Here is a 27,842-nt window from a genome sequence, read left to right as displayed (position 1 = left end):
TAATTAGGTTTCCATTTCGTTCTAGGTATTTTATTCCATTTTGTGTATTGACGCCAGATATCTTCTTAACTTTTTTCCGTGCTGATGACATGTTTGTATTCCTGTTAATACTTTGAACGTATTTTTTCAAGACTCTTTTTTAGATCTGGTAGTAATTAATTTTGCATATGCCCTTTTTTTCTTTAGCTCTATTTCGTTCTCATTGGTTTTATGTCTTTTGAAAGTATTTAAAGCTTTTTTATTTTGATTTATTGCCAATTTACACTCTTCATTCCACCAGGGAACAACTTTGTTTTTTGTTATATACTTTGCTTTTCCCATTGCAATGGTGGCGGCTTCAGTGATTAAGTTATTAAACAATTTGAAAGTTAAGTTTATGTCTTCTTCAATTATAGGGATATTTGATATTTTTTCAGTAATTTTTGTTTTAAAAATATTCCAGTTGGCTTACTTAATTTTCCACTTTTGCAAAGGATTGGTGTTTGTTGTGAGGTTGGAAATTTTTGTTACTATTATTGTATAATGATCACTTCCATATAAATCGTCTACTGTTTGGCTGTTTGGCATGTGTGATTCAGTAACGTCGATGGGTCAGAAATAGACAAGTCAATCGCTAAAAAATTTCCAGTAGCTGCGTCGAAACGAGTTTTAGCTCCGTCGTTCATTATTGTTAAATTCATGCTATTGATTACTTTTGCTAATAACTTTCCATTTTTAGTTGTTTTTTCGGAACCAATAGAAGATTATGGCTGTTAAAGTCCCCAAGAATTAATTTTGGTGATGGAATTTGCATAATTAAGTCGGAAAGTTCATTACCTTGGATATTTTGGCTCGGGGGAATATAAATGTTACATATGTTTATTTTTTTATTAGTACCTATTACTATTACTGCTATTGCTTCTAAGTTTGTATTAATTGTGATTCTGTTTACTTATAAATCTACGTTGAACTTCAAAAGAAGCGGGTATATCGGGATTGGGCTCATTAAATGTAGGAGTAATTGGTGTTTGTTCACATATTATTTCAGGGTTAGTCGTATTTGATATAGACTTACTTAAAGTATGGCTGTTTAAGGAATGGTTTAGAGAGGAACTTTGTTGTTGTGATCTAGTATATGAAGAAGTTGAAGTTTGGAGTTGGAGACCGGCACATTGAGATGCAAAATGACCTGGTTGCTTGCACTTATAGCATAATGAATCTGTTTTAAAATATATGTGATATTTTAAGTCATCATGATTAATTTCTAATGTATCGGAAATTTGGAAACTATCTTCTGGAGGAGATATGTACACCTGCCTCCGAAAACTAAGTATGTTTTTAAACAATAGTTTTTAACTCGGTGTCCCATAAATTATGTGGAATTGTGGGACTAAAAAATTATGTTTTTTGGATCTACAAGTGGTCCGAGTTTTAATAAATAATCTTGTAATTTGAGGCCCTCTATTGCAGAACAGATAATTGCCTGATCTTTGCCAGGAAAAGTTGTTGGTGAGTGAATCAATGCTGTGGAGTATTTTTCAGTATTTGGTGAGTTCTCAGTCTCAATGATAACATTGCCGTTATTACTATTCATTTTGGTAGTTTTCGATTTTTCGGTTTCATAAATTCGGCTGAGTACGGATCTGTTTTATTTAAAAGTAGACGAGCAACCAGATTTTGATAATTGCTCTTTTTATTCTAACCAAATTGTTAGGTTAATGCAATAATTTATTCAGTTTATTATCATGCAATCAAACAAAATCAGTTTTCTTTGCTCACGTATGATTTCCTGCACTTAAACAATCACTATAATCTTTTTGGTAATAATTTTAACTTGTTTTTACTATTAATGTTTCAAAGCTGTTTGTGAAACCAGTTGCTGGTAGCACGATCAGGTCAGGTATATCGAAAGTATATCTTCTGGAATATATTTTCTATTGTTACGTAGTATCCCTAATAAGTAATTACTATTTAAATGGTAATAAGCCACAATTAAAGGTAAAAGTACGTTTATTGACGTTTCAATTTCCACTTCGGAAATCGTTCTTTTATTTTTTTTTAAATTATTAGTTTGTATTTTGACAACGATTTCCGAAGTGGAAAGTGAAACGTTAATAAACGTACTTTAACCTTTAATTGTGGCTTATTAACATTTAAATAGTAATTACTTTAAAATGCCACAAGAAAATAGCTTCAGAACAATCCCTAATAAGTGATTATTTGCATCTTATAATTGTTTTGATAAAGGCACAGACGCACAGAAAGTAATTATTACGGTTATTACAACTCTTTCTTTTTGAAGATAGTCTTTTGCTAAATCTAGTACAATTTATTCCGATAAATCCTGTTCCCCATTAGCCATTTTACTGGTATACATAATCATTTTTAGAGTATAATCTACAGGATTACATAATTTAAATAGTTTCAAGCCATAGCGGTGACGCTTTGAAGGTATATATTGTTTGAAAAGTAGTCTTCCTCGAAAGGGAATCATACTTTAATTAACAACTAATATTGAGCCAGGATTACATTGTTGGGTAAAACGTAATTGTGTCATTTCAAATAATTTTCTGATCTAATGGCAACGATCATTTTTGGTAAAGCAGCCGAGCAAAATTTAAAAATCTCAACAGAAGCTGAAATCTGTTTCGGGTTATAACATAAGAAATAAAAGTGAAATTATAAAATGGTAACTTACTCCGATAATCAGCAATTTTGGGAAGCTTAACAATTCCCATATACATAACACAACAAAAAAATTTAAAATTCTTCTTTATTGGTAGGCATGAATTCTGGATGATCTGCTATAACGTTGTGCATTTTTTACTTGCGTAGCATTTCTGTTAGTCTCCTCTACAATAATTTGTATAATTTCATAATCTATCAGTTTCCTGTATACATGAAAAGGAGTCAGTTCGGTTCTATTTTAAGGATAACTATCATCATAGAGTAGGGATCACTGTCTAGACGAGATTACTTGTTTTTGAGAAATGCGAGAATAGTAGAATGACAGATGAAGTTAAATAATTGAAACATGTAATTTTTATTTAAATGGGAAAAAGCCACAATTAAAGGTTAATGTAAGTTTATTGACGTTTCAATTTCCACTTCAGAAATCCTTCTTAAAATACAAACATTAGTAAATTTTAAATTTAAATTTAAAAAAACGTCAGACGTCAAAAGAGACGTTAGACCTTTTGGCCTCTAATATATTTTCCAAAAATATAGAGTAATTATTGCCACGTACTCTGTCTTTTCTAAAAATGTTTAAATATTTCGAATTATAATTTTTTTGGCAGTTAAAATTTGTTTCATTGAGATATTATTTCAGTCATGGATTCGACCAATACTTGATAGAAGTTTATTTTGTCTAACAATAAAATACTAATAACTTTTGGTTTTAAATGAAAACTGAAATTTTAATAATAAAAACTATTATAATCGTTGTTTATATATTTTCATACGTAACTGTTTGACATATAACCCCTATATAGTCCCCCAAAACTCAATATCAAAGCTGAGAGATATAACTACACTTTTTGAATTCACGGGTGATTGGTTCATCATAGAAGGAGATTTTAACGCGAAACACACACAATGAGGTTCAAGACTCATAACAACAAAGGTTAAAGAATTGTTCAAAGCTATAAGTGAGAATAAGTGTGAAGGATTATTAATCTTTTACATCATTAAGAACGTATCGAAAAAATATATATGAATAGAAGAGATAAGAAGCCAACTCGGATCATACTTCCATTTTATTTATTATTAGTGAAAATACCATTTAAAAGCCTTACAAGCCTGTGTTGGTCTACAATAAAACGGAATGGGACAGTTTTAGAGTTACACTGGACGAAAAAATTGATTTGACACTGAAAATATACCCCTAAAGAAGATTAAAAGAAAAAAACTACTCTAAAAAAATCTTGTAATTAGCTCATTAAAGAAGAACAGCAAGAAAAAATAGCAATTTACCAGAGCATCTCACGATAGAACAAAAGTAAACCTCACTTGCCTCGCAACTAAAACTTGCTTCACAACTAAAGAGAAAGATAAGGCAACTTAAAAATAAATCCACTAGCGAATTCCTGATATAATGAATTTAACAAATAATTTTAGTACTGACTACTTGCTGTGAAAGATCACCAGGAATTTAAAGATATCAATTATGCAAACGCCTCGTATAAGAAATAAACAAGTATGTAACAAGTATGTAACAAGTAAGTAACAAGTAAGTAAACATAGATGAATCTCTCCCAAAAGTTGTTTGACAAGATGATGTGGTTATTCCCCTAACCATACTAAAAGGTTAAACTAAAATCGACATGAACTTTAATTATAAAAAGGCCCACAGTTATGTTCTGGTAACTACGCAGCTCTCTAAGGAGCTATCTAGAAAGGTTCTGGTTAAACACACCAATATAACTAACGTATCGTTTCGTTTAAATTATGATCCACAACTATGAAAGGTAGATGATATCATTATGATCCCAAAACCAAGCAAAACGCCACATGAAATGACGTCGTATCGGCCAATATCCTAAAAATGTTTGAAAAGCTCTTGCTCAAAAGGCTGAAACCTATTATCGAAAAAGGATGACTCAACCCTGATGACCAATTCAGATTCCGAAATCAGCACTCTACACACAGACGTGATCAAAAGATCACTTTTAACAAAACATTTACTCAGCATTATTTTTAAATGTAGCACAGAGCTTGGACAAAGTCTGGCATAAAGGATTGGAGCATAAGATAAACATGGCCCTTTCTGTGCAATACTCTTCATATTTTTTACTGAGATACTTCAGGATTAAGCATGAAGATGTTTATTGTGAACTAAGGAAAATTAGTGTAGAAGTACCACAGGAAAGGGCACGGGGACCCGCCTCATATCTCCTGTATACCATAGATTTGCCAGTTTCAGAGTAAAATGTTGTATCTATGTTTGCTGATCATACGGAAATTCTGACTGATATTGACAACTTAATTTAATCAACAGATAAGTTGCAGAATCCAATTGCCGAAGTGGAAAACTGGACAAAAAAATGCCGTAATTAATTAAATGAAACAAAATTAGCACATACAGATTTTACCAACAAAAAGATTGAGAATAAACCCATATAATATATTAATCACCATATAGTTCCCTATGCCAATACAGCTAAATACCTAGGTATGACACTGGACGCTAAATTGAGATAGAAAACGCATGTTAAGAAAAAGTAAGAACAACTCAAGTTGAAATACAAAAAAAAATATATGCTATTGGGTCAATATTCGATCTTTTCAGTATATAATAAGCTCCTGATCTATTTATAAGTTCTCAAACCAGTGTGGACTTAACGATATCCAATTATGAGGATGTGCCAGTGCAAGTAATGTAAGTGTCATACAAAGGTTCCAGATCACAGTATTTTGAGGAATAGTTGATGCCTTCTGTTATGGTTGTAACGATAACCTCCATAAAGACTTAAATCTTAAACCTTTCACTGAGATAACAAAAAACAAGCTAAGGGTAAAAAAGGCATCATCAGTACGTAAATATAGGGATTAGTCAACTCTTAGACAACAGTAACATAATTAGACGACTTAAATGGGCAAAAGCTTTTCTGATAATCTTCTGAAGGGTCTGACAGAGTGAGTGTTAAATTAAAGTACGAAAAGGTGCGGTGTACAGTGTACAAGTTAAAGTGGTGTACTACACTAAGATGGTAAAACTAAGAACGCTGAAGAGTATCACATGGTATTAATAGATTCTGTTAATTAAGTTAGGCTAAAATTTAATTGCTTACTTGTCTTATAGACTAGAAGATAGTAATAATTGGAACATCATGTTAACGTCAAATAAAAAGAACCCTTTGACGTTTTTGACGAAGTTTAATATTTATAAATTGTTTAATATATAAAAACAATTGAACAACGAGTATTTCATGTATTTTTTACATTATTATATTGTTATTGTAACAATTTGATAGTTTTTAAACCTACGCTAGAGTCTGACTTAAGAGTGCTATACTCGTATAATGAAAAGCTGAGGTAGATCTCGTAGAATTTTCATCCATTTCTGAAGCTGTCATAGAATCTATCTACCTACCTATCTACTTCTCGAAATTTTATTTTTGTGACAGTGCTGTCCCAAAAGTTATAAACAAACAGGAATAAAAGTGGTTCTTATTATTATCCATGGAATAAAATATTTCGGAATTATAATTTTAATCGATAGATAATAAAAAAAATATGTTATTTTCGATTTTCAATTATAGCACACATTAACATATTGACTGCATTAATTCAGTGACATAGCCTGACATTTAGAATGATATCTCGTGTAACAAAATTCAAATATATTTTTCGTTCGGTCCGCAGATATAGAATATTCTATACGTTACAATATTTTGCATAAAAATTCCGCGAAGATAATATATTAAAAAATTACGATGACTACTAATAATTATCTAATTTAAGCTCTCTGAAGAACCACTTTTTCGCATTAAGCTTTATTTAAATTTTTAAAGTTTTTAAATCGTGTATTATTTTATTGTAAAATGCCCCATTTGATAATAATAATATTATTTATTTAATTTATGTTGAATTAAAATAACAAAACAGTGTAGTTATATCCTACTTTTGTTTTGACAAATGAGACACCGTTTTGGTTTTAATTTCAAGGCTTCTTGCAGCAGAACTTATTCAATAAAAGATTAACGTTTCGCCCTTTACCTAAAGGATGATGTAATATAGTTGGACTTGTGCCAGGATAAAGATAAAACTAAAAACTGGATTATTGGCTGGTAGATATATTTTCAATGTCAGGAGCGACGAAAATCGTCTCTTTTTGAGAGTAAATAGAAGAAATAAGAAGAAGAAGAATATATAGAAGAAAATTTTTGCAGAGAATGTATTTTAATTTCTAATGTACATTTAGATTTCAAATTACTTTTTTCTTCTTTCCGATGTTGAAATGAGGTTCCCCAATCTCACAATGCAAGTATTTAATTAAAGATCAAGCTGATTCTCTTTAGATTATTCATGAAGTAAAAACACATTTCCTGTATTTTATTTTTGAAATTGTCTATTATTAATTAATCATCCTGCAGTCATTTGGCTTATTATATATGGTCTATACATTCATGATACCCATTTCAGAATTCCCTGACTAAAATTCCCTGACTAAAATGATATAAAGATATTTTAATGTTTTATGAGTCCAAGTATATTCGTTTTGCTTAAATCCATCTTAGGGCTTCCAATAGTCCCTATTGTTGCATATATTAATCCGTTCTAGATTTCTAAGTTCTAAATACCTTATGTTAATTTATCTTGAATAGTGCAAAATCGCATATATCTGGAATACACACATATTTTTCTAGTGAACTTAATGCATGTGACTATCATATGGTCATAAATCATCATCCATGTAATATGCCCGATTTTATTTTAATGTTAATATGTCCTGATGTAACCCTTACGTCGCCCATGTTTTCTCCTAGTCTATAATATTCCATTCTCGCAATCTCTCTTATATCGATGTGACGAGGAGGATGGATGCCTCCGTAGCTGCTGTTGGTGTGCCCCTAAGAGTCACTATGACTGTAAGTCAAACAAGTCTTAATTTAAGGATAACACTTTTTTGCTGCACCTTGGGCCACCATACTACTAATGCATATTTAACTGTTGATTTTACCACCATTATAACTCCAAAATAACACGATTCACATTTTGCCGTTAGTGCGTCCTTGGATATTTGTTATACTTGCTGATTCCAGGTAAGCCTTGAGTCTATATTATCCCAAGGCACTTTACGTTACTCATCAAATTTAAATTATAACACTTACTCTTGCAGAGTTTTCCTAGTAAGGCTGACTACCTGTTCTGACACTATATCTTCCAGTAACGTTGCATATATCACACGGCTCCCAAGCATTAAGTCTATCCATCTGCAGATTATCTTGTATTTTTATTCTAGAGGAATCGCCGTTTTGATTATTTTTTAGAAGGTATTCCGAATGCTTCCTATATATCAAGAAATTTACCCAATATTTTTTCTTGGTTTTGTAGAATGTGCTCTACCCTCCATGCAAGACGCTACAGTGCAGTTTCTGTAAACAGTCCTACTCATGTAGGATGTATCATACATCCCTACTGTGCATATTGAGCAGTTTTATTGTCGTCCTCAGTAACTTAGCATTTTTCTGTTAGGTTTTGTCAGATCCGGGTAAAAAGCTACAGTTACATGTCTTATTCCTTAGACTGTACCCTAAGTCTAAGCTATGTAAGTATGTCTAAGTATGGGATAAATCCCTTTCAATTTTCGTGATTTATATGGCTCGGGCAAGTTTATTGCCTGTATGATTTTGGGCCTGCGTAGCGCAAGCGGTAGGTTGATTGCCTCGCAAGCCGGTGGTTCGGGGTTCGAATCCCACCGCCGGCAAGAACATCTAGACATTTTAAAAATGTCTATAGGCCCCAGGTCGACTCAGCCTGAATAAAAATGAGTACCTTGGGTAAAACCAGGGGTAATAATAGACGGTTGAAGCGTAGCACTGGCCATGTTACCTTCCTTGTATACCGTAGGCCCTAGATATAGCAGACTACCCTGCTATACTCCCAAAGCCGCGACAGCGGTAAAAAACGGGAGACTATTATTATGATTTTGTACTGATTTATCACTACTTTTGGTAAACACTACTTTTTCCCTAGAATGAAGTAGGTTTTACAGAAGCTGCTTTACTATGCCAGAGGTAGCCTGTAGAACACTGATTGAAAGCATTGAGGATTTTGAGAGATTTAAATGAAAACTCTAGTCGATCGTGTAAACTAACATTTATGCACTCTTCCCGGTTTCTAATTTAATCTGGTCTTAAGATCATTTTTGTTTTTTTAGACAAGTCTTGATAATTGCTCCATCAGTATTTTTGGAGATACGACTGAGAACAAAGCATAAGATTTTATTTACGTAATTAAAAATAATAAATTTTTTAGGATGCGTATATCAATTATTTACAATTTTTATTTCACGATTTTTTAAAACAAATAATTTATTTTAAATCCTTTATAAAAGGTATATAATTAAAACACCAAACTAATTATATACCTTTTATAAAGAATTTTAAATAAATTTTGTGTGATACATGGTGTACAGCCAGCTACAGGAACTTAGTTTCCTTGTGGATTTTTTAAAACAGTTTTCAGATTGGAGGTCGACACATTAAACACAAAATAATCTAATTTATGTTATCACGACCAACATGTACTTGCAACCATTTTTACTTTCTGGAAATCACCCGGCAATGTTTAAAATTATTCTTTTAAACGGTCTAAAAACATTGTATTAACTCATAGAAGACTTTATTTTTTGGCCAGGTCCGTTACTCGTTAGACAGGTATTACATTACTTACACCAGCCATTTACATAGTCGGAACTATTCATCCAACAAAACCATTTCCGAATTCTCTAAATAGTCTTCTTTACACCGAAATGCCCTCCTGATGAACTGTCATGTAACTGACAAAGTACTTCGGCTGCTCTATTCTTTGGAATCAGCAACTTTGTTCTCTTCTCGAAACCATCATCATTTGCCAGTATTTGTTTAAGCAAACCTACTTAAAGAGTCCTACTGGGCTCAATCCATTTTAACTACTAAGCATAGGTTTGATATCTCTTATCAAGACGGTCGACGGTTTTTTGATTTCCATTTTAGAATTTTCTGTAAAACTGGATGTCTCTGGCAATCCCCGATCTTATTAGGCGTCAATTTCTCGTTGCACACTTTTGTTCTTATCATTACTATCCAGCCATCATCGTCATTATCATCCAGCCTCAAGAGTCCACTGCTGAACATAGGCCTCTTCCTCATGTTTCCAACCCCGTCTATCTTGCGCCGCTCTCATCCAGTTTTTATTGAGTCTTTTTAAATCGTCAGTTTATCTTGTAAGTGGTCGACCGACGCTTTTCTTGTCTTCCCTTGGCCTCCATTCCAATAACCTCTTTGTCCATCGCCCATCTGTCATTCTGGCTATGTGTCCTGCCCATCTCCATTTTAGTCTGGCTATCTTCTCGATGATGTCAGTCACTCCGGTTCTTCTACTGATGTCTTCGTTGGTTATTCTGTCTCGCAGAGTTATTCCTAACATGGACCGCTCCACTGTTCTCTGCGTGACTCTTAGTTTGGTAGCTGCTGCTTTTGTTAAGGTAAGTGTTTCTGCTCCGTACGTCAAGACTGGGAGGACGCACTGATCAAATACCTTTCTCTTTAGGCATGTGGGCAGCTCACTTTTAAAAGTTTCTCTCAGTTTTCCAAATGCTGCCCACCCAAGGCCGATTCTTCTCTTCAGTTCATGAGTCTGGTATATATATATATATATATATATATATATATATATATATATATATATATATATATATATATATATATATATATATATTTATATATATATATATATATATATATATATATATATATATATATATATATATTTATATATTGTTATGATGTGTTTTTTGTTTGAATGATGAGCAATGAGTATTTTTAATAATATAATATATAGGGTTTTTATCGCGGTTCTCAAAGAATTAGTTTGTAAGTACTTTTTTAAATTATCTTTATTATAACTATTATGAAACACATATATATATATATATATATATATATATATATATATATATATATATATATATATATATATATATCTAACCTAGCCAATGTAAATTTAAAATAAACTATCTTTAAATTGATATTCTTATAAAACTAATTAAATTCTATAGACAATCTAAAATTTAAACAAAACTATCTTCAAAATTGAAATTGTTATGACACTAACTAAATTATATTAACAAAATTTTGTACCTTTCTTTCACTGAATGCCTAAATGAACTGTTTTCTACTATATAGATTCTAATCACCACTGAATGTCTTCGTACTTCAGTTATCCTTGTTTTTTGTGAAATTACTTTTTCCAATTATCAGCTTCTACCAATTTAAGATATAGTTTTCTTCACCAGCATTTATACACCACCAACCAAACCAGCAAACAGCATTTATATTTATTCTTCTTTTCAATATACCAATATCCAATTATTATAAATTGATTTATACTAATCTCCAACCATAATATAATTTAATTTCTTCCAATATACTTTTATAATCTTCAATAATTATTTGTGTATAATTATAAATGTGCATTAATTATATGCATAATTTTTAATCTTCATTTAACTCACTATATCAAACAATTCGACTATTTGTACCTGATTCACTGACTCCAACTAACTTTCATATTTCTTACTAAACTTTTCTGACTGACTTCTTGAAAATTCTGAACAATTTACTTCACTATTCACTAACTAAATGTGTCTATTAACTTTCATAATGAACTGGCCTGACTTCTGACTAAAAACTTCCAAAACTGCTTGACTTCAGACTAAAAACTTAAAAAAACTGCCATCTTGAATCCAAATCACGGGTATTTATATCTTTTCAATCTTCCAGAACCATCTGGTAAGAAATCATGTTCCAATTTGTTCTATCACTTCTATATAGATGTTCTCGAAAAAAATATCTGTTCGATCCACCGCCATAATCATTATTTCGAGAATGTTCGACTGTAAACAATGGTCACACTCTGCACTCTGAAGAATTCGTTAATGTTCCATTGATAATTTTGTTGACATTTAGGCTTTTCAGATCAGAATAAACATTTAAATCATCAAATATATATAAATTAAACACCTCAAACCAACATTATTATTATAACCCCACTTATATTCGTATTATGATTAATTTCTATCTGTCAATCCACTGTATAGTTGGTTGCCTAAGCACATGGCTCACTTAAATCTATTTACAACATTAAAATTACTAAAATACAACTTTTTACAATTATTATATGCTAATTTATTAAAAATGCCCTCACATAAATATATTTTTATTAAATTCTCTAGTATATAACTTATTTAAAATAATCAAATACTTTTTTATATCTAATATTATGTAGTATATAACTTATAAATTATTTTCTATAAACCCCAATCGTCACAATACCCCAAAAATAATATTTAAAATAAATAATTTACTTATTATTTTTTTAAATATTAATTTTCTCATACCTTATTAAATTTAATAAATCAAATTTTTTTTTTATTTAAAATGTGTTAAATACATCCCTGTTCGCTGTCTATATCAAAGCAGAGAACAACGGAGCACAGTTCGGCTATTCTATGGTCAAACTGTCATGTCAAATGGGGCAATGGATGCGATATCAGAGAATAAAATATAACCTTAATTAAAATATAATCGATATGGTGTTCTGTTTGTTTATAGACAAAATCTAGGAATTATTCCCATTCAAAATAACTTTCATCAATATAAATTGGTAAGTTTTTTTTTTTTTACTTTATTATATTAAAAAGACATTTTTATAGCAATTATAGTATCAATTTTGTGTCTAACCCCAAATTATGATTTTTAGGGTACAAATTAATTTCCATATATACAAAATTCAACAAGTATGATGTCAAATTGATTCAAAATAATGAAATCTACCATCTATTTAACAAATCAAGTCTATTGAATAAAATGGATATATCAGTAATGTGTTATAGTAATAGTAAGTGTTTTTATATTAGTGTTAAAAGGTAAAGAAAACATTATTCAATCTCTTCATGATATTGAAAAATGTCGTTGATATGAAATATGCCTCTTAGTCTGTTCTCTGCATCTATTAACACATAACTATTTAGTCCATTCTGATTTTCAATTGTATATGGACCTTCAAACATTGGTTGTAATTTCTTACAACGGTTTTCTTTAACATTACTTTTTCTAAGTGAACGAATTAACACTAGGTCTCCTTTTTGAAATGTGATTGGTTTTTTTATATTTCGATTTTGTCTTCTGATATATTTTTCAGCTTTCCTCCTAATTCGGTTATTCACTTTCTGCATTACTTGTTCTAACATATCCTGATTATATTCACTAATCCACTTTCTGTTTCCTATATGGCCAAACATTAAATATTCTGGTACTTCCTCTGTATTCAAATTATGTGTATTATTTAAAAAATATTCTACTTGTGGTATATGTTGCTGCCAAGTTTCTTGTTGATTTTGGCATAGTATCCTTAAATATTTTATAACTTCTTTAATATATCTTTCTGCAGGATTTGCCTGAGGATGTCTGATACTTGTAAAATGAATGTTGATTCCCTTTTTCTCACAAAATGTCCGAAATTTTTGGTTGTTAAAATATGTAGCATTATCTATTATGCAATTTCTAAATGGTCCTATTTCTTCGAAAAATTGATTAATATATAATTTTAATGTTTTAACATTTGTTCTAGAGCAGGGATATAGTTTAATAAATTTTGTATATAAATCAACTATCACTAGTATATGCTTTTTTCCTGTTGGACTGAGAACTAAATTTGAAATAAAATCCATGGAAACTGTATTTAGTTTTTCATATACAACATTAGATTTATATGTGTTCTGGTTTTTGAAATTCTTTTCTTTGTTTAGTTGACATATTGGGCATTGGGTAGTAATTTCTTTTGCTATACTTATGTCATTTTTTTGCAAAATAATTGTCCCTAAATAGCATCCATAGCTTTCTTGAACCAATATGCATATAATTGTTATGTAAATTTTTCAATATTTTCTTTGCTAAAGATTTAGTTATTACATATACTTCTATGCCATTTATTATTTTATAATATACTCCATCTTTCCTAAGGACTTTTTGTTTTTCACTCAAATTGATCTGATCTCTTATAATTTCTTCTTTAGAATATAATCCAGTACTTTCTACTAATTGATTTAATCCAATTTTTATTGTTCGCTGCCCTTTTTGTGGTATATTTTCTAACCTTGATAAAGCATCTGCCACTATATTGGATTTTCCAGAAATGTATTTGATTTCAAAGCAGTATTCACTAAGTATTAGACTCCACCGATGTATTCTACTGTTTCCATATTTGTTATTTAATATAGACGTTAAAGCTTAGTGATCTGTTTCTATTGTAAATTCATTACCCAACAAATAAAATCTTAATTTTGTGACACAGTGTATTATACTTGCTAGTTCTAATTCTGAAACTGAGTAACCCTTTTTATGTGGCTTTGTAATTCTTGAAATGAATTGTATTGGGTATTCGACCCCATCATGTATTTGTAATAATACCCCTGATAATCTCTCTATTGATGCATCTGTTCTTAATATGAATGGCTGTGTGTAGTCAGGATAGTATATTTTCAAATTTGACAGAAAAATGTTTTTAATCTCTTGGAATGCTAGTTCTCTTCTCTGATCCCATCTCCATTTTACACCTTTTCTCAGTAGTTCAAGTAATGGAATTTCTTTTATACTTAGATCTGGTATCATCCTTTTATAATAATTAATTATTCCAATAAATCCTCTTAAAGTTCTTAAATTGTGTGGTGTTTTATATTCCTGAATGACTTGTATCCGTTCTGGATCCATTTCGATTCCCTTAGTGTTAAGTTTATAACCTAGATATATGACTTCTTTTTGAAAAAATGTACATTTTTCTTGATTTATTTTTAGTCCAACTTTGTCTAATCTATTTATTATAATTTTTAGGTGTTTCTCATGATCTTCAGCCGTTTTAGAAAAAATTAATATATCATCAATGTAGTGAATTACAAAATGTTCATATTGATCCAAAATATCATGAAGACATCTACATAGAGCACTGCAAGATGATTGAAGTCCAAATGGTACTACTTTGAATTGATATACTACTCCATCTATCTGAAATCCTGTATACTGTCTACTTTTTCTTTCTAGAGGTATTAACCAGAAACTATGCTGTAAATCAATTTTAGTGAAAAATGACATTCCTGTAATTCTTCCTAATATTCCATCTATACTCATTGGTGCTTCAAATTGCTTTTCAGTAATCTTGTTAATATTCCTTGCATCCAAACATAACCTGATTTCACCTGATCTTTTTCGTACTACTACTATGGGGTTAATAAAACGTGTGTCTGCCTTCTCAATGATCCCATCTTCTAACATATTATTAATTGTTTTGTTTACTTCTTCTCTGTATTTATATGGTATTGGGTATGATTTTGTTTTAAAATCTTTTTCTTCTTTAACTTTTATACTATGGATATAATTTTGTGCAATTCTATTTTCTTTATTGACAAGTCCCTTGTGTTGCTGCAATATGGAAATGACTATTGATTTATATTCTTCAGGGCAATTTAAAACTTTTATCATATCTTCTTCTTTACAAATAAAATTATTCTTCATTATGTACTCATTATTCCTTGCTTCCAATTTTACGCACTCCGCCTCGTAGGCATCCATCTGCTTAAAATTTCCATTCCTTAAATATTCACTACAATTATTCTTTACATTCTTTTGGGACATTTCCCTATCATCAAAATACATTTCTTCTTCATAAACATCATTATTTTCTTTTAATAATATCCTATCAACTCTTATTCCTTCTTCCACCTCATCTTTCTGCATAAATTTAATTATTTGCCCTTCCAAAGTTACCATTTTTTCTTCAAAATCTATCTTTACTTTCTTCTTTTCCAATTCATCATTTCCCATTAATATATCAACACATAAATCCTTGACAATAAATCCTTGCATATTAATTTCTTTATTAAGAATATTAATTTTAAAATTGGCTAATTTATCAATTTCACCCAACTTCTTATTATTTGCACCAATAATTTTAATTTTTGGAATCTTTATTATATCTGATAGTTTTAATGTATTAAAAATAAAATTCTCCGAGACTAAAGTACTTTCTGAACCAGTATCTATCATAATTTTAATTATTTTATTTTTGGCCAAAGCATTTATATAAATTAAATTAATAGATTCAATAATTTTATCTTCATCTAAAGAAATAAATTCAGAAGGTTTTTCATAATAGCAATGGCCTAACTTGTAATTCAGAAAGTTTACTGCACAAAATTTTGATTATTAGAATTGTCAGATTGTATCTGACCACTTGGATCTGATGTCCTATGTCTTTCCCTACTATGACTTCTACTCACATTTTCTTGCCTTGTACTATTTTGTTCCCTGTCTTCGCAGCTTCTATTCCTTCGAACACAATTTACCTGTCTGTTATAGTTAGGTCGCTCTGTATTTCTTCTATTGTTAAAATCTTGTCTATTATTATTAGTACTGTCATTAAAATGTTGTCTATTATAATTAGTATTATTATTAAAATTTTGTCTATTATAACTAGTATTATTATTAAAGTTCTGTCTATTTGGATTACTGTTATTATTATTAAAATTTTGTAAATTATTACCATACCTAGTATTAATGTTATATGATTGTCTATATTGTTGAATATCATTTTTATTATATTGAAAGTTGTTATTGTTTTTTCTGTTGTTATTATTACTTGTCATATTGCCTCTTTGTATTCTTTGAATAAAATTAATAAAACTATCTATTGTTTGAATATTTTGTACAGTTACTGTTTGGACAACATCAGCATCAAAATGTCTAGATACATTTAAGTCTGTTTCATCCTCTCTAAGTGGTGGTTCTAAATATTTTGCAACTGTTATCAGTTTTAATGCATAATCTACCATATTTGATTTTAAATTGTGATTATACTTTCCAAAATATAGAATTTCTCTATACTTGGCTTGCTCTAATTCACCCCAATAATAATTTAAAAATTTATTTTCAAATGTTTGAAAATTATCTAAATCATTCTCAATACTAGCAAACCAAGTTGCTGCATTGTCATTTAATGTCATTCTAATATAATCTTTAATATCATTAATATTATTCACAAATCTTAATTTATGTTTTAAACTATTTATGTATACTCTAGGATGCAAATTTTTTATATTACCAGAGAATTTAATCCCAGTCTCATTTGTTAAATTTAAGTAAGGTCTCCCTATGTCTCTCATTTGTGAAATATCATCTATTCTCTGTTCCACATTTCTTATTTGATTACAATTTATTTGGATATTTTGTTGTATATCGTCTAATTTTTCTTCTGTGTTTCTCCTGTCTTCGTTAATTTTTACTTCTAAGTTACATTTCTGTAACTCTATTTTCTGTTCTATATCTATCTTATTATCTTGAATAATCCTCTTTACTTCTGTCCTCTCATTGTCTATCCATTTCTTGTAGTCATTCCGTATACTTTTTATTTCATTTGCTACTTTTTTCTCTGCAGCTTCAAGTTTTTTATCCATTTGTTTTTCTATTTGCTTTACAATTTTATTATTATTATCTTCTATTTTCTTTTCTAATTTTCTATAATTCTCTTCCATTTTTTTCGTGTTCTCTTCCATTTTTTTCGTATTCTCTTCCATTTTCTTCGTATTCTCTTCCATTTTCTGTTCCATTTTTTTTTATGTCTTCTTTGACTTCTTTTGAATTCTCTTCTATTGTCTTGTTCATCTGCATCATTAATGACATCAAAGCTGCCATATTGACATTTTCCTCTCTTTCTGGATTCATTTCTGCAGTATCTTGTGGAACTTGAACTAAACTCTCCTCTTGTATAGGTTGTGTTTCTACTAACACATCTTCTTCATTCTTTTTGCTTCTTGTACCTTTCTTTCCTTGAGACATTTTGAGACTTTACTTGTTCAAATATAATTAAAATTAAAATCTATACTTTTTCTTTCTACTGATAATTAATTTAATTATATGAGAGCACTTATCTTCCCAAACTAATTCTTTTAAATAGAGAGCCACCGCGTTGGGTGCCAAATTGTTATGATGTGTTTTTTGTTTGAATGATGAGCAATGAGTATTTTTAATAATATAATATATAGGGTTTTTATCGCGGTTCTCAAAGAATTAGTTTGTAAGTACTTTTTTAAATTATCTTTATTATAACTATTATGAAACACATATATATATATATATATATATATATATATATATATATATATATATATATATATATATATATCTAACCTAGCCAATGTAAATTTAAAATAAACTATCTTTAAATTGATATTCTTATAAAACTAATTAAATTCTATAGACAATCTAAAATTTAAACAAAACTATCTTCAAAATTGAAATTGTTATGACACTAACTAAATTATATTAACAAAATTTTGTACCTTTCTTTCACTGAATGCCTAAATGAACTGTTTTCTACTATATAGATTCTAATCACCACTGAATGTCTTCGTACTTCAGTTATCCTTGTTTTTTGTGAAATTACTTTTTCCAATTATCAGCTTCTACCAATTTAAGATATAGTTTTCTTCACCAGCATTTATACACCACCAACCAAACCAGCAAACAGCATTTATATTTATTCTTCTTTTCAATATACCAATATCCAATTATTATAAATTGATTTATAGTAATCTCCAACCATAATATAATTTAATTTCTTTCAAAATACTTTTATAATCTTCAATAATTATTTGTGTATAATTATAAATGTGCATTAATTATATGCATAATTTTTAATCTTCATTTAACTCACTATATCAAACAATTCGACTATTTGTACCTGATTCACTGACTCCAACTAACTTTCATATTTCTTACTAAACTTTTCTGACTGACTTCTTGAAAATTCTGAACAATTTACTTCACTATTCACTAACTAAATGTGTCTATTTACTTTCATAATGAACTGGCCTGACTTCTGACTAAAAACTTCCAAAACTGCTTGACTTCAGACTAAAAACTTAAAAAAACTGCCATCTTGAATCCAAATCACGGGTATTTATATCTTTTCAATCTTCCAGAACCATCTGGTAAGAAATCATGTTCCAATTTGTTCTATCACTTCTATATAGATGTTCTCGAAAAAAATATCTGTTCGATCCACCGCCATAATCATTATTTCGAGAATGTTCGACTGTAAACAATGGTCACACTCTGCACTCTGAAGAATTCGTTAATGTTCCATTGATAATTTTGTTGACATTTAGGCTTTTCAGATCAGAATAAACATTTAAATCATCAAATATATATAAATTAAACACCTCAAACCAACATTATTATTATAACCCCACTTATATTCGTATTATGATTAATTTCTATCTGTCAATCCACTGTATAGTTGGTTGCCTAAGCACATGGCTCACTTAAATCTATTTACAACATTAAAATTACTAAAATACAACTTTTTACAATTATTATATGCTAATTTATTAAAAATGCCCTCACATAAATATATTTTTATTAAATTCTCTAGTATATAACTTATTTAAAATAATCAAATACTTTTTTATATCTAATATTATGTAGTATATAACTTATAAATTATTTTCTATAAACCCCAATCGTCACAATATATATATATATATATATATATATATATATATATATATATATATATATATTTATATATATATATATATATTTATATATATATATATATATATATATATATATATATATATATATATATATATATATATATATATATATATATATATATATATCGTACAATTTATTTGGCTATCGAATCCTCTGAATTCTTAAACTATATTAACCACTTAAAGACGACAAGGTCAGTTTTGATTAAAAACTTTCTTCCATAGGATATTGATAGAAGTGTTCTACTGATTTCACTACTGCTAAAAGTTCTCTTTTCGTGACGCAATATTTTCGCTCAGGTTTTCAAAAGCACTTTATTAAAATATTTAGGGACTTATTCCTGTTCTCTTTGGATCTGATATAGCAGATCTGCAATCCCCACATTACTTACATCTATATCTAAGATAAACTGTCGTTCTGGCAGTAATCTCTGGCAGTAAGCGATCTGCAAACTTCTTAATGAACCTCCGATGGTAAGTACATATCCCAAAAAACTTGATGTTTTTCAGTTTATTTTTACCACTGCTTAACGGAGTCAACCGTATCCCGTATTCTACCGTATCCCCGGCTGCTCTTCTGGATATGATAAAATCCAATTCAAATCTATGCATAACTATGACGTCCACTTCTAATATAACATTATCTTAGTTATCGGCAACCATGACATTATGAACTTTTCTGCCCAATTCCTAATTGAGTCATTGATGTTGACATTTTCATATACAAACCTTTTACCTAGTCAAAGTTTTTTATGGCTGTTTATAATTGTCGGGCGTATAATGATCCAGCTCGCTCCAATATTTACCAAAAATGTATACATTTTACAATTTCTTTCTTCTTATTCATATAATCTTTGTTTTCTTTGATGCAATGCCTTTTATCAGATTACCAATCTGGTCAGGTTTATCTTCATCTTTCTCCTCATCTACAGTCCTAACTTTATTATACCCTCCTGCGTAGCTGATTTATATTCGAGAGTGGCGAACAAGATATCGACCAGCGTCTTGTAATAAGGTAATAATGCAGTCTTTTCTGCATCTTATGTTGCACTAAGCTGACAATATCTACCTCATATTCTTAATTAAACTCTTCCCATTTTTGTCTCCGATTTTTAAACTGTGACTGGTAAACATGCTCAAAGTATTCGTATTCATATTACATGTTTAGCCTCGTCTTAAGTTGTTCCAAATCATCTGTTTCCACTACGGCTATCGTCTGAAACACATCCTAGACATCTCTTTGAAGAGCAATAGTCAGGTTTGTGGGCTCTTCTTTTTCGGACCATCTATTCGCTGCTGAAGCTGATTCGAACTGTTGCATGGACTTCGTAGGTTTTAACCAACTTGACAACATGCCTCCATTTCTCTTTGTCTTGAGCAATTTTCATCCAGTTCTACACGCCCACAGCTTTAAGGTCTTCTGTTATATTATCTCACCACCGGACTATGGGTCGTTCACGTGATCTTCTTCCAACTAAGAATTATTTCCATACCAGCCTTGCTATTCTATCGTGAGAATGTCTTCTGACGTGTCCTGCCCACTGCCCACTGGAGTCTTCTGGATTTTATTTATTTTATTATGTTAACGTCCAGATATAGTTAGTCTGGTTAGCACCCTACTGCTGAACTATAAATACTTTGCTTATAGAGATAGGGTTATGCCTTGACACAGGACATATTCAACGATGATGATCTATGCGAGAAAAAGAAAAACGAAAAATATTCTTTGAATCGGTACGTGGAACGTAAAATCACTAAAAGAAATATTGATATCTATGCACTTCAAAAGCCAAAGAAAAAAGGAAGGAGTCAAATTATATTAGATAACTACTTAATGTTCTACAGTAAAACTACTGCAAACTAGTTTTCTAAATTTTCTGAAAATTTCTACAAAGAAACCAGAGCCGAAGAAAGAGTACTACTGATTACTATAAAAGAACTATGTGATTCTGTAGAAAGGTGTAGGAAAAATGCAAAGGAAACAAAACAGCTGACCTGAAGTACATGTCAAACAAGACATACCAAAAGACATATGGCCCTTTACAACAGGTCAAAGAGCGGAGGTGAAGTAATTAATAGACCCAAAACACATCGAAAAAGATGCATGGATTAACTGTCTAAAAAAGTTTTATATAGAAGATCAACCAATCATTTTGGAACATAACCACCAGAAAATTACGATAAACGAAGAAGTTTACATAAGCATGAATTACAAAAAACACGTGAAAACTGAAGAACAGAAAAGCTGCAGGTGAAAAAGCATAGGAATTGTTAAAATATGAGGAAGCGGCAATGACGGATCAAATGACAACAATAATTAACAAGATTATAAAGCACAATAAAATACCGGAAGAATGGAGCACAAGCGAGCTAATCCTATTATTTAAAAAAACTAATAAGACGTATCCACAAATCTACAGAGAAACTAATTTGCTAAATACCACCCTAAAACTTAAAACCAAAATTTTGCAAGACGAATAAATAAGCTCATAAAGTAAGCAGATGAGAAACTAGGTTTCTGTACGAAAAGGTCGTATTCAGATGAAATATTCATCATAGTAGATTACAAATAAAGCATATGAATACAATCTTCTTCTTCTCGTGCCACTCCTAGCGGAGATTGGAAATCATCATGGCCATTGCGACTTTGTTAGCAGCGTGCCTAAAAAGTTCAATCGAACTACACCCGAACCATTCACGTAGATTACGAAGCCACGATATTTTTCTTCTTCCCACACTTCTTTTGCCCTTAATTTTGCCCTGCATGATATTTCTTAAAAGTTCGTACTTTTTACCTCTCACAATGTGCCCCAAGTATTCCATCTTTCTAGTTTTTATCTCATTTAGAATTTCGCATCTTTTGTCTAAAGTTTGAAGTACTTGCGTGTTAGTGACGCGGTCCATCCATGATATTCTGAGAATGCGCCTATAGCACCACATCTTGAAAGCTTCGATGTTTTTTGTGGTCAACTCTTTTAGTGTCCAAGCCTCTACTCCATACAACAGGGTAGAAAAGACATAACACCGCAGCATTCGTATTCGTAACTTTATATTGATATCACGATTGCAAAAGAGTTAGCGCATTCTATTAAAGACTGATCTAGCGATTTCTATTCTACATCTAATCTCTTTTGTTTGATCAGTATCGTCTGTGATCCAAGCACCTAGATATTTATAACAGGACACACGCTCAATCGTTGTATTGTCTATTACAAGATTAGCTCTGATGTTCTTTGATTTCGTGATTATCATAAATTTAGTTTTTTTCAAATTAATTTTCAAGCCGTAACTGTTACAGTATATATTGAGACTTTGAACGAGATGTTGTAGTTCTACTAGCGTTCCCGTTAGGAGAACCGTATCGTCAGCATACATATGAATACAATAGACCCGCATTACTCTGATTGACTTGAAGAGGACATTTAACAGATTAAAACCAAAAGATGTAACACATATTTTATATAATAAAGAGATTCTGCTGGATTTTTTAAAAACAATTAAAAATTAATTTAAATGGGAGTAAGCCACAATTAAAGGTTAAAATACGTTTATTGACGTTTCAATTTCCACTTCGGAAATCGTTCTCAAAATACAAACATTAGTAACTTCAATTAAATTAAATTGAATGAATTGAAATTAAAACGTCAATAAACGTATTTTAACCTTTAATTGTGGCTTATTCCCATTTAAATAGTAATTAATTTAAAATGCCACAAGAAAATAGCTTCAGAACAATAACAATTAATAATGTCTATCAAAACATTAAGGTGGAATTCAGAATAGATGGACAACGTACGGACCCTATAAATAGCGGTAATGGAAGAAGACAGGGGGATTCATTTATCTCTACGCTATTGAATCTAATCATGGATAAATGTATAAAGATCGTCAATAAAGAAAGATGATACAGAGCGAAGAACAATGAAAATAGAATAATTCCCTGGTACGCAGACGATACAATTTTGGTAGCCTGAAATGAAGATAACCTTTAAAGAATAGTTCAAAGATTTATTACAGGACCAAAATAATTTAACATTTAATAATTTAACTTTAACTCAGAAAAATAAAACAATAGTAATCAGTAACGTGAAATGTTAAAGTAGATGGAGTTAGCTTTGAAACAGTTATGGAAATAATCTACATAGGAATTACACTATCCAATTATAAAGACGTTAAATAAGAAGTAAGAGATCAAGTACAAGGGCAAATAGATTCTCTGGATGCCTTAAAAATAGTTAATAGCGTAACCGACACATTAACTGTGGGATGAAATTAAGAATCCATAATGCCAATATAAGACCAATAATGACATATATGTAATGAAACAAGACTTGACATAGCCAAAACACAGATGATACTGGAAACAGCAGAAATGAGAATACTCAGAAAAAATACATGAAACACAGTGATAGGCTGAATAGGCAGTGAGGAGAACAGAAAAAAATGTAATGTACAGGGTAAAAATAAGTGTACTGTAAATAGAAAAAAGGAATGAAGCAATTACATCAGTAGAATGGCGGACACAAGAGATGTTAAAATAACCAAGGATTTCTACTACCTCGTAGAAAAAGAATCGGCGGACTGCACAAGAGATGGAGTGAGAATCTTTCATAAGAGCAACGATCTACCAATAAACAAGTAAATTGCTTATATAAAGGAGGAAAATGAAGACGAAATCTTTGGTCTCTGTAATTGATTTTCTGTCTGCTATACCTGATTCCTCTATCTTTTTTTATGTCTTTCAGATTCTGTTTAAAACAGGAGATATTTCTAATATCTTTTATTTTTTCCTAAAAAAAAAAAATATCGGCAGTAACTTTGTTTTACAACAAAGTAATTTTATTACCTAGAAAAAATACTTGTTGGAAACTTCATTTTCTAAATAAATAATGTTCGTAGAAATTTTGTAAATATCAGCATAAACTTTATAAACACCTGTCGCTACACCATACGCTAATTGTATCAAAAACACGAGAGCGCCAGTGTGGCTCATATGTTTTTTTAACTACCGTCACCTTTCTTAGAGACTACATTAAAACAGTTATCAAAAGCATTCATTTGAGTTTAAAGTTTCAAACGTAATACACATACATATACCCTTTTTATTTTCTTTCAACCGCTGTTAATTTTAAGTTAATTTTCAGTTAATAAAAATGTTTAAATTCAAATATATTTACAAGTGTTTGTAGTGATTAGATAAACCTCACATCTGTTCTAACATATCTAGTGCTACATAACATACACAACACCAAAAGAAACTTTTAAAATATAACAAGAAACTTTGCTTTTCAACAATGTGATCTCACAAGAAACTTTGTTTTCCAACGATTTGATATCACCAAAAATTTTGGCCACATCGAAAGGAACGTTAGAAATCGACGAAATGGCAGCAGCATGCTTGTCCTCATATTCATAAGTTTCAGGAATAAATCCTCTTCTTAAAGGCCGTCCTTTAGCCGTTGTACTAATTTAGCTTCTTTCTAGATAGAACTTAACCCTTACTTTTCCAATTCTTGTTGTAAATCGCTCACTTTTAAATCACTAAGTATCGTAGTCGTTTTTTACAAAATCTGTTATTAAATATCTCACTTATGACACCAATTTAATATTTATTTTAATTGATTCAAGGTCTTCTAACACAAAACACTAAAACACAATGAATTTAACATTAATTTATTTAAGCAAATATATAACAAATATATTTTTTAAGTCAACTCTAAAACCTTATTGCTCTTATATATATCCCGCCTCTTTTTTCGCAACGTATCTAACATTCAATGAAATTCTCGTGACATCTCGATCGGATGCATACGATGTTAGATCAGATACGTAGCATGGGCTGCTGTTACAATACGTTTTAATAACTTCTACATTAATTATTATATTTTTATAATTAAAATTATTCTAATTATTATAAAATCTTGGAATATCGTCAAATAATAATATATTTACCTACTCATAAATTAAGAACGTTTATAATAAATTATTTTATTTTATAATTTATCTTATAGTAATTTTAAGAAAATTAAAACAATATTAGTAGACTATAGTTTATATGACATTTATTTAAAAGAATCTCTTATTTTTTAGGTTGGTACTATTCCAAGGTCTCCTCCTGTACGGGAAAATGGATCTGCTCCCAACTCCAGTCCTGATTTGGAAGGCAATGAGGTTGAAGCTGAACTACTTGTTTCTTCTAATCAGGTTCGACAGCAAAGCGGTGTTTTTGCGAAACTCCAAAGACTTATAAAAAAAATTTGCAGTACTCATCAGTTTAGAAATGAACAGGTTAGTATTTAAAATACATTATTTTGACCCTGTTTTCAATATTAAATAATAATTTAATTTAATGCGATTTAAAAATAATTATATATTCTTATAAAGTATGACTAACCTAATTGAAATTAGCTCTACGTAAAATAAAAGTTGGAATTATAAAAATTTGGTATTAAATGACTTGAGTGAGTAGTAATTTTGAAGCAAAGTTTAATAGACTACAATGCACATAATTGACTGGCATAACAGACTTTAGTAGAAGTACAGCAAATATTATAAATGTACAAAGCTTTTCATATATTAACGTAAAAATCATCGTAACACGGGATTTTTATATATACAGATTTTTGGTTATTTCTATTTCAAAAAGTATTCCCCTTTTTAACAGTAACATTAATTATCACATTTTTTGTTACTGAAACTTCGGGGATATCACTAGATAGAATAGAATAGACTAGAATTTATTTAGTCAATATAAAAAAATAGCTTTGTTTTTGACAAGTCAAAGGAATAGTGACAATTTACATACATACATACATATAAAATTTTTGCGAATTTAAACATTACAAACAGATATTTAATATTAACAAGTAAGGAAACAACACACACACTAATAAAAATATAAAAACATAAAATGTCATTATAATAGGCAAATACCCTGACCAAACTAGTACTATTGTGTAAAAGCTGTACTTAGGTACTCCGTTTTTGAATAGAAACAATGTTTCAAAAAGTGTCATTTGATTTTAAACGTAAACAATAACAAGTGAGACTTTTTACTTTATCTGGCAAAAAGTTATACAAACTAACATCAGTCGAATTTTTTATGCTCTTTGTCAATCTAAAACATTCTACTCTAATAGCATCTCTAGATCTTGTATCGTGATCATGGAAGTTGGAGTTAATGGTAAACTTACCTTTATTGGCATGGATTTTATTCAGTGTCTCATATATATATATATATATATACAGTGAAACTAGTGTCATAATACCTAAATTCACAAAAAAAGGTTTACAGTGTCCCCTATACTCTGCTCTTGCAAGTATCCTCACTACTCTTTTTTGTAGTTTAAAAATTCGATCTGCGTGAGAAGAATTACCCCAAACAGTTATTCCGTACTGTAGATGGCTATGGAATAGTGCAAAGTAGCACAATTTGAGGGTACTTTTAGGAATCATATAAACTAAGTTGCGTATTTAAACTATACTTGTAGCAAGTCTAGAACTTAAGTAATCTGTATGAACACTCCAATCCAAATTATCATCTAGAAAGATTCCTAATAGTTTAACACTATTTCTTGAGATATACTTTCAATCGGAACTAAAAATCAAATTCTGATTTTTCTCTTCATTTAGCTTCAGCCCATTATGTACAAACCAGTTCTTATCTATTTTAATTTTTAAATTATGCTGATTAATATGTGCAAATACATTTTATAGGAATAGTATAGTGAAATAAATCGTTCAGATATATAAGAAACAAAGTGGGTCCTAATATCGAACATTGAGGTACCCCATATTCCACAGTGTTAAACTCAGAATAGCTGTTATTAAGAAAAACTGCCTGTTTATTATTTGTTAATTATGATTTAAATAGATTAAGAGTATTTCCCCTAATACGGTATTTATGCATTTTTTCCAACAGTAATTCATGCGAAATACAGTCAAAAGCTTTGGATAAGTCACACAATGTCAAAAGCACAAAATGACCTTCCTCCAAGCCATCAACTATATCTCTCACAATTTTCTGTATAGCAAGTGTAGTGCTACACTTTTTTCTAAAGCAATATTGATTACAGTGAAGTATTTTGTGTTTTCTAGATATTCTATCAAACGAACATTTAGAATACTCTCAAAAACTTTGCCGAAAATGAGAATGATTGAGATGGGACGATAATTTCCAATTTCATCTACAGCTTCCTTTTTAAACACCGGCAGCACTTTTGTTACTTTCAATACATCTGGGAAAATCCCTTCAGTAAGACAATTATTATAAAGTTTAATTAACTTGTCAATAACTATATCGATTCTTTCCACAATTATTTTTTTGTTTAAGAAATAAAAATCCGTGCAGTCTGAATTTTTCAATCTATGCAAAATATTTCTGATTTCAATATCACTAACAGGTAATAAAAATAAAGAGTCGCAAGGAGAGTATTTATCTTTTAAAGAATTTATGGCTACACTTTCATTTGTAGAATTAAAAGAACTTCTAATATATTTAGCTACTGAAGTAAAGTAATTATTGAAATCGTTTGATGTAATCCCGCTT

At 30.0% G+C, this 27,842-nt stretch overlaps 1 protein-coding gene across 3 annotated transcripts in view; it reads left to right on the top strand.

The window, feature by feature from the left end:
- The window catches only part of LOC140451697 (adenylate cyclase type 6), a 3,083,308-nt gene that overhangs the window by 1,165,344 nt on the left and 1,890,122 nt on the right, over window positions 1-27,842 (top strand). For all 3 annotated transcript variants that reach the window (XM_072545540.1, XM_072545547.1, XM_072545553.1), the window contains one exon: window positions 25,385-25,582. In XM_072545540.1, the coding sequence (XP_072401641.1) occupies window positions 25,385-25,582 (198 nt within the window). The remainder of the gene's footprint in view (window positions 1-25,384; window positions 25,583-27,842) is intronic.

The sequence above is a fragment of the Diabrotica undecimpunctata genome, chromosome 1, assembly GCF_040954645.1.
Source record: "Diabrotica undecimpunctata isolate CICGRU chromosome 1, icDiaUnde3, whole genome shotgun sequence".
In the NCBI taxonomy this organism is placed as follows: domain Eukaryota; kingdom Metazoa; phylum Arthropoda; class Insecta; order Coleoptera; family Chrysomelidae; genus Diabrotica; species Diabrotica undecimpunctata.
Note: the sequence above shows the minus strand (reverse complement) of the source record. Positions and strands in the feature narration are given on the sequence as shown.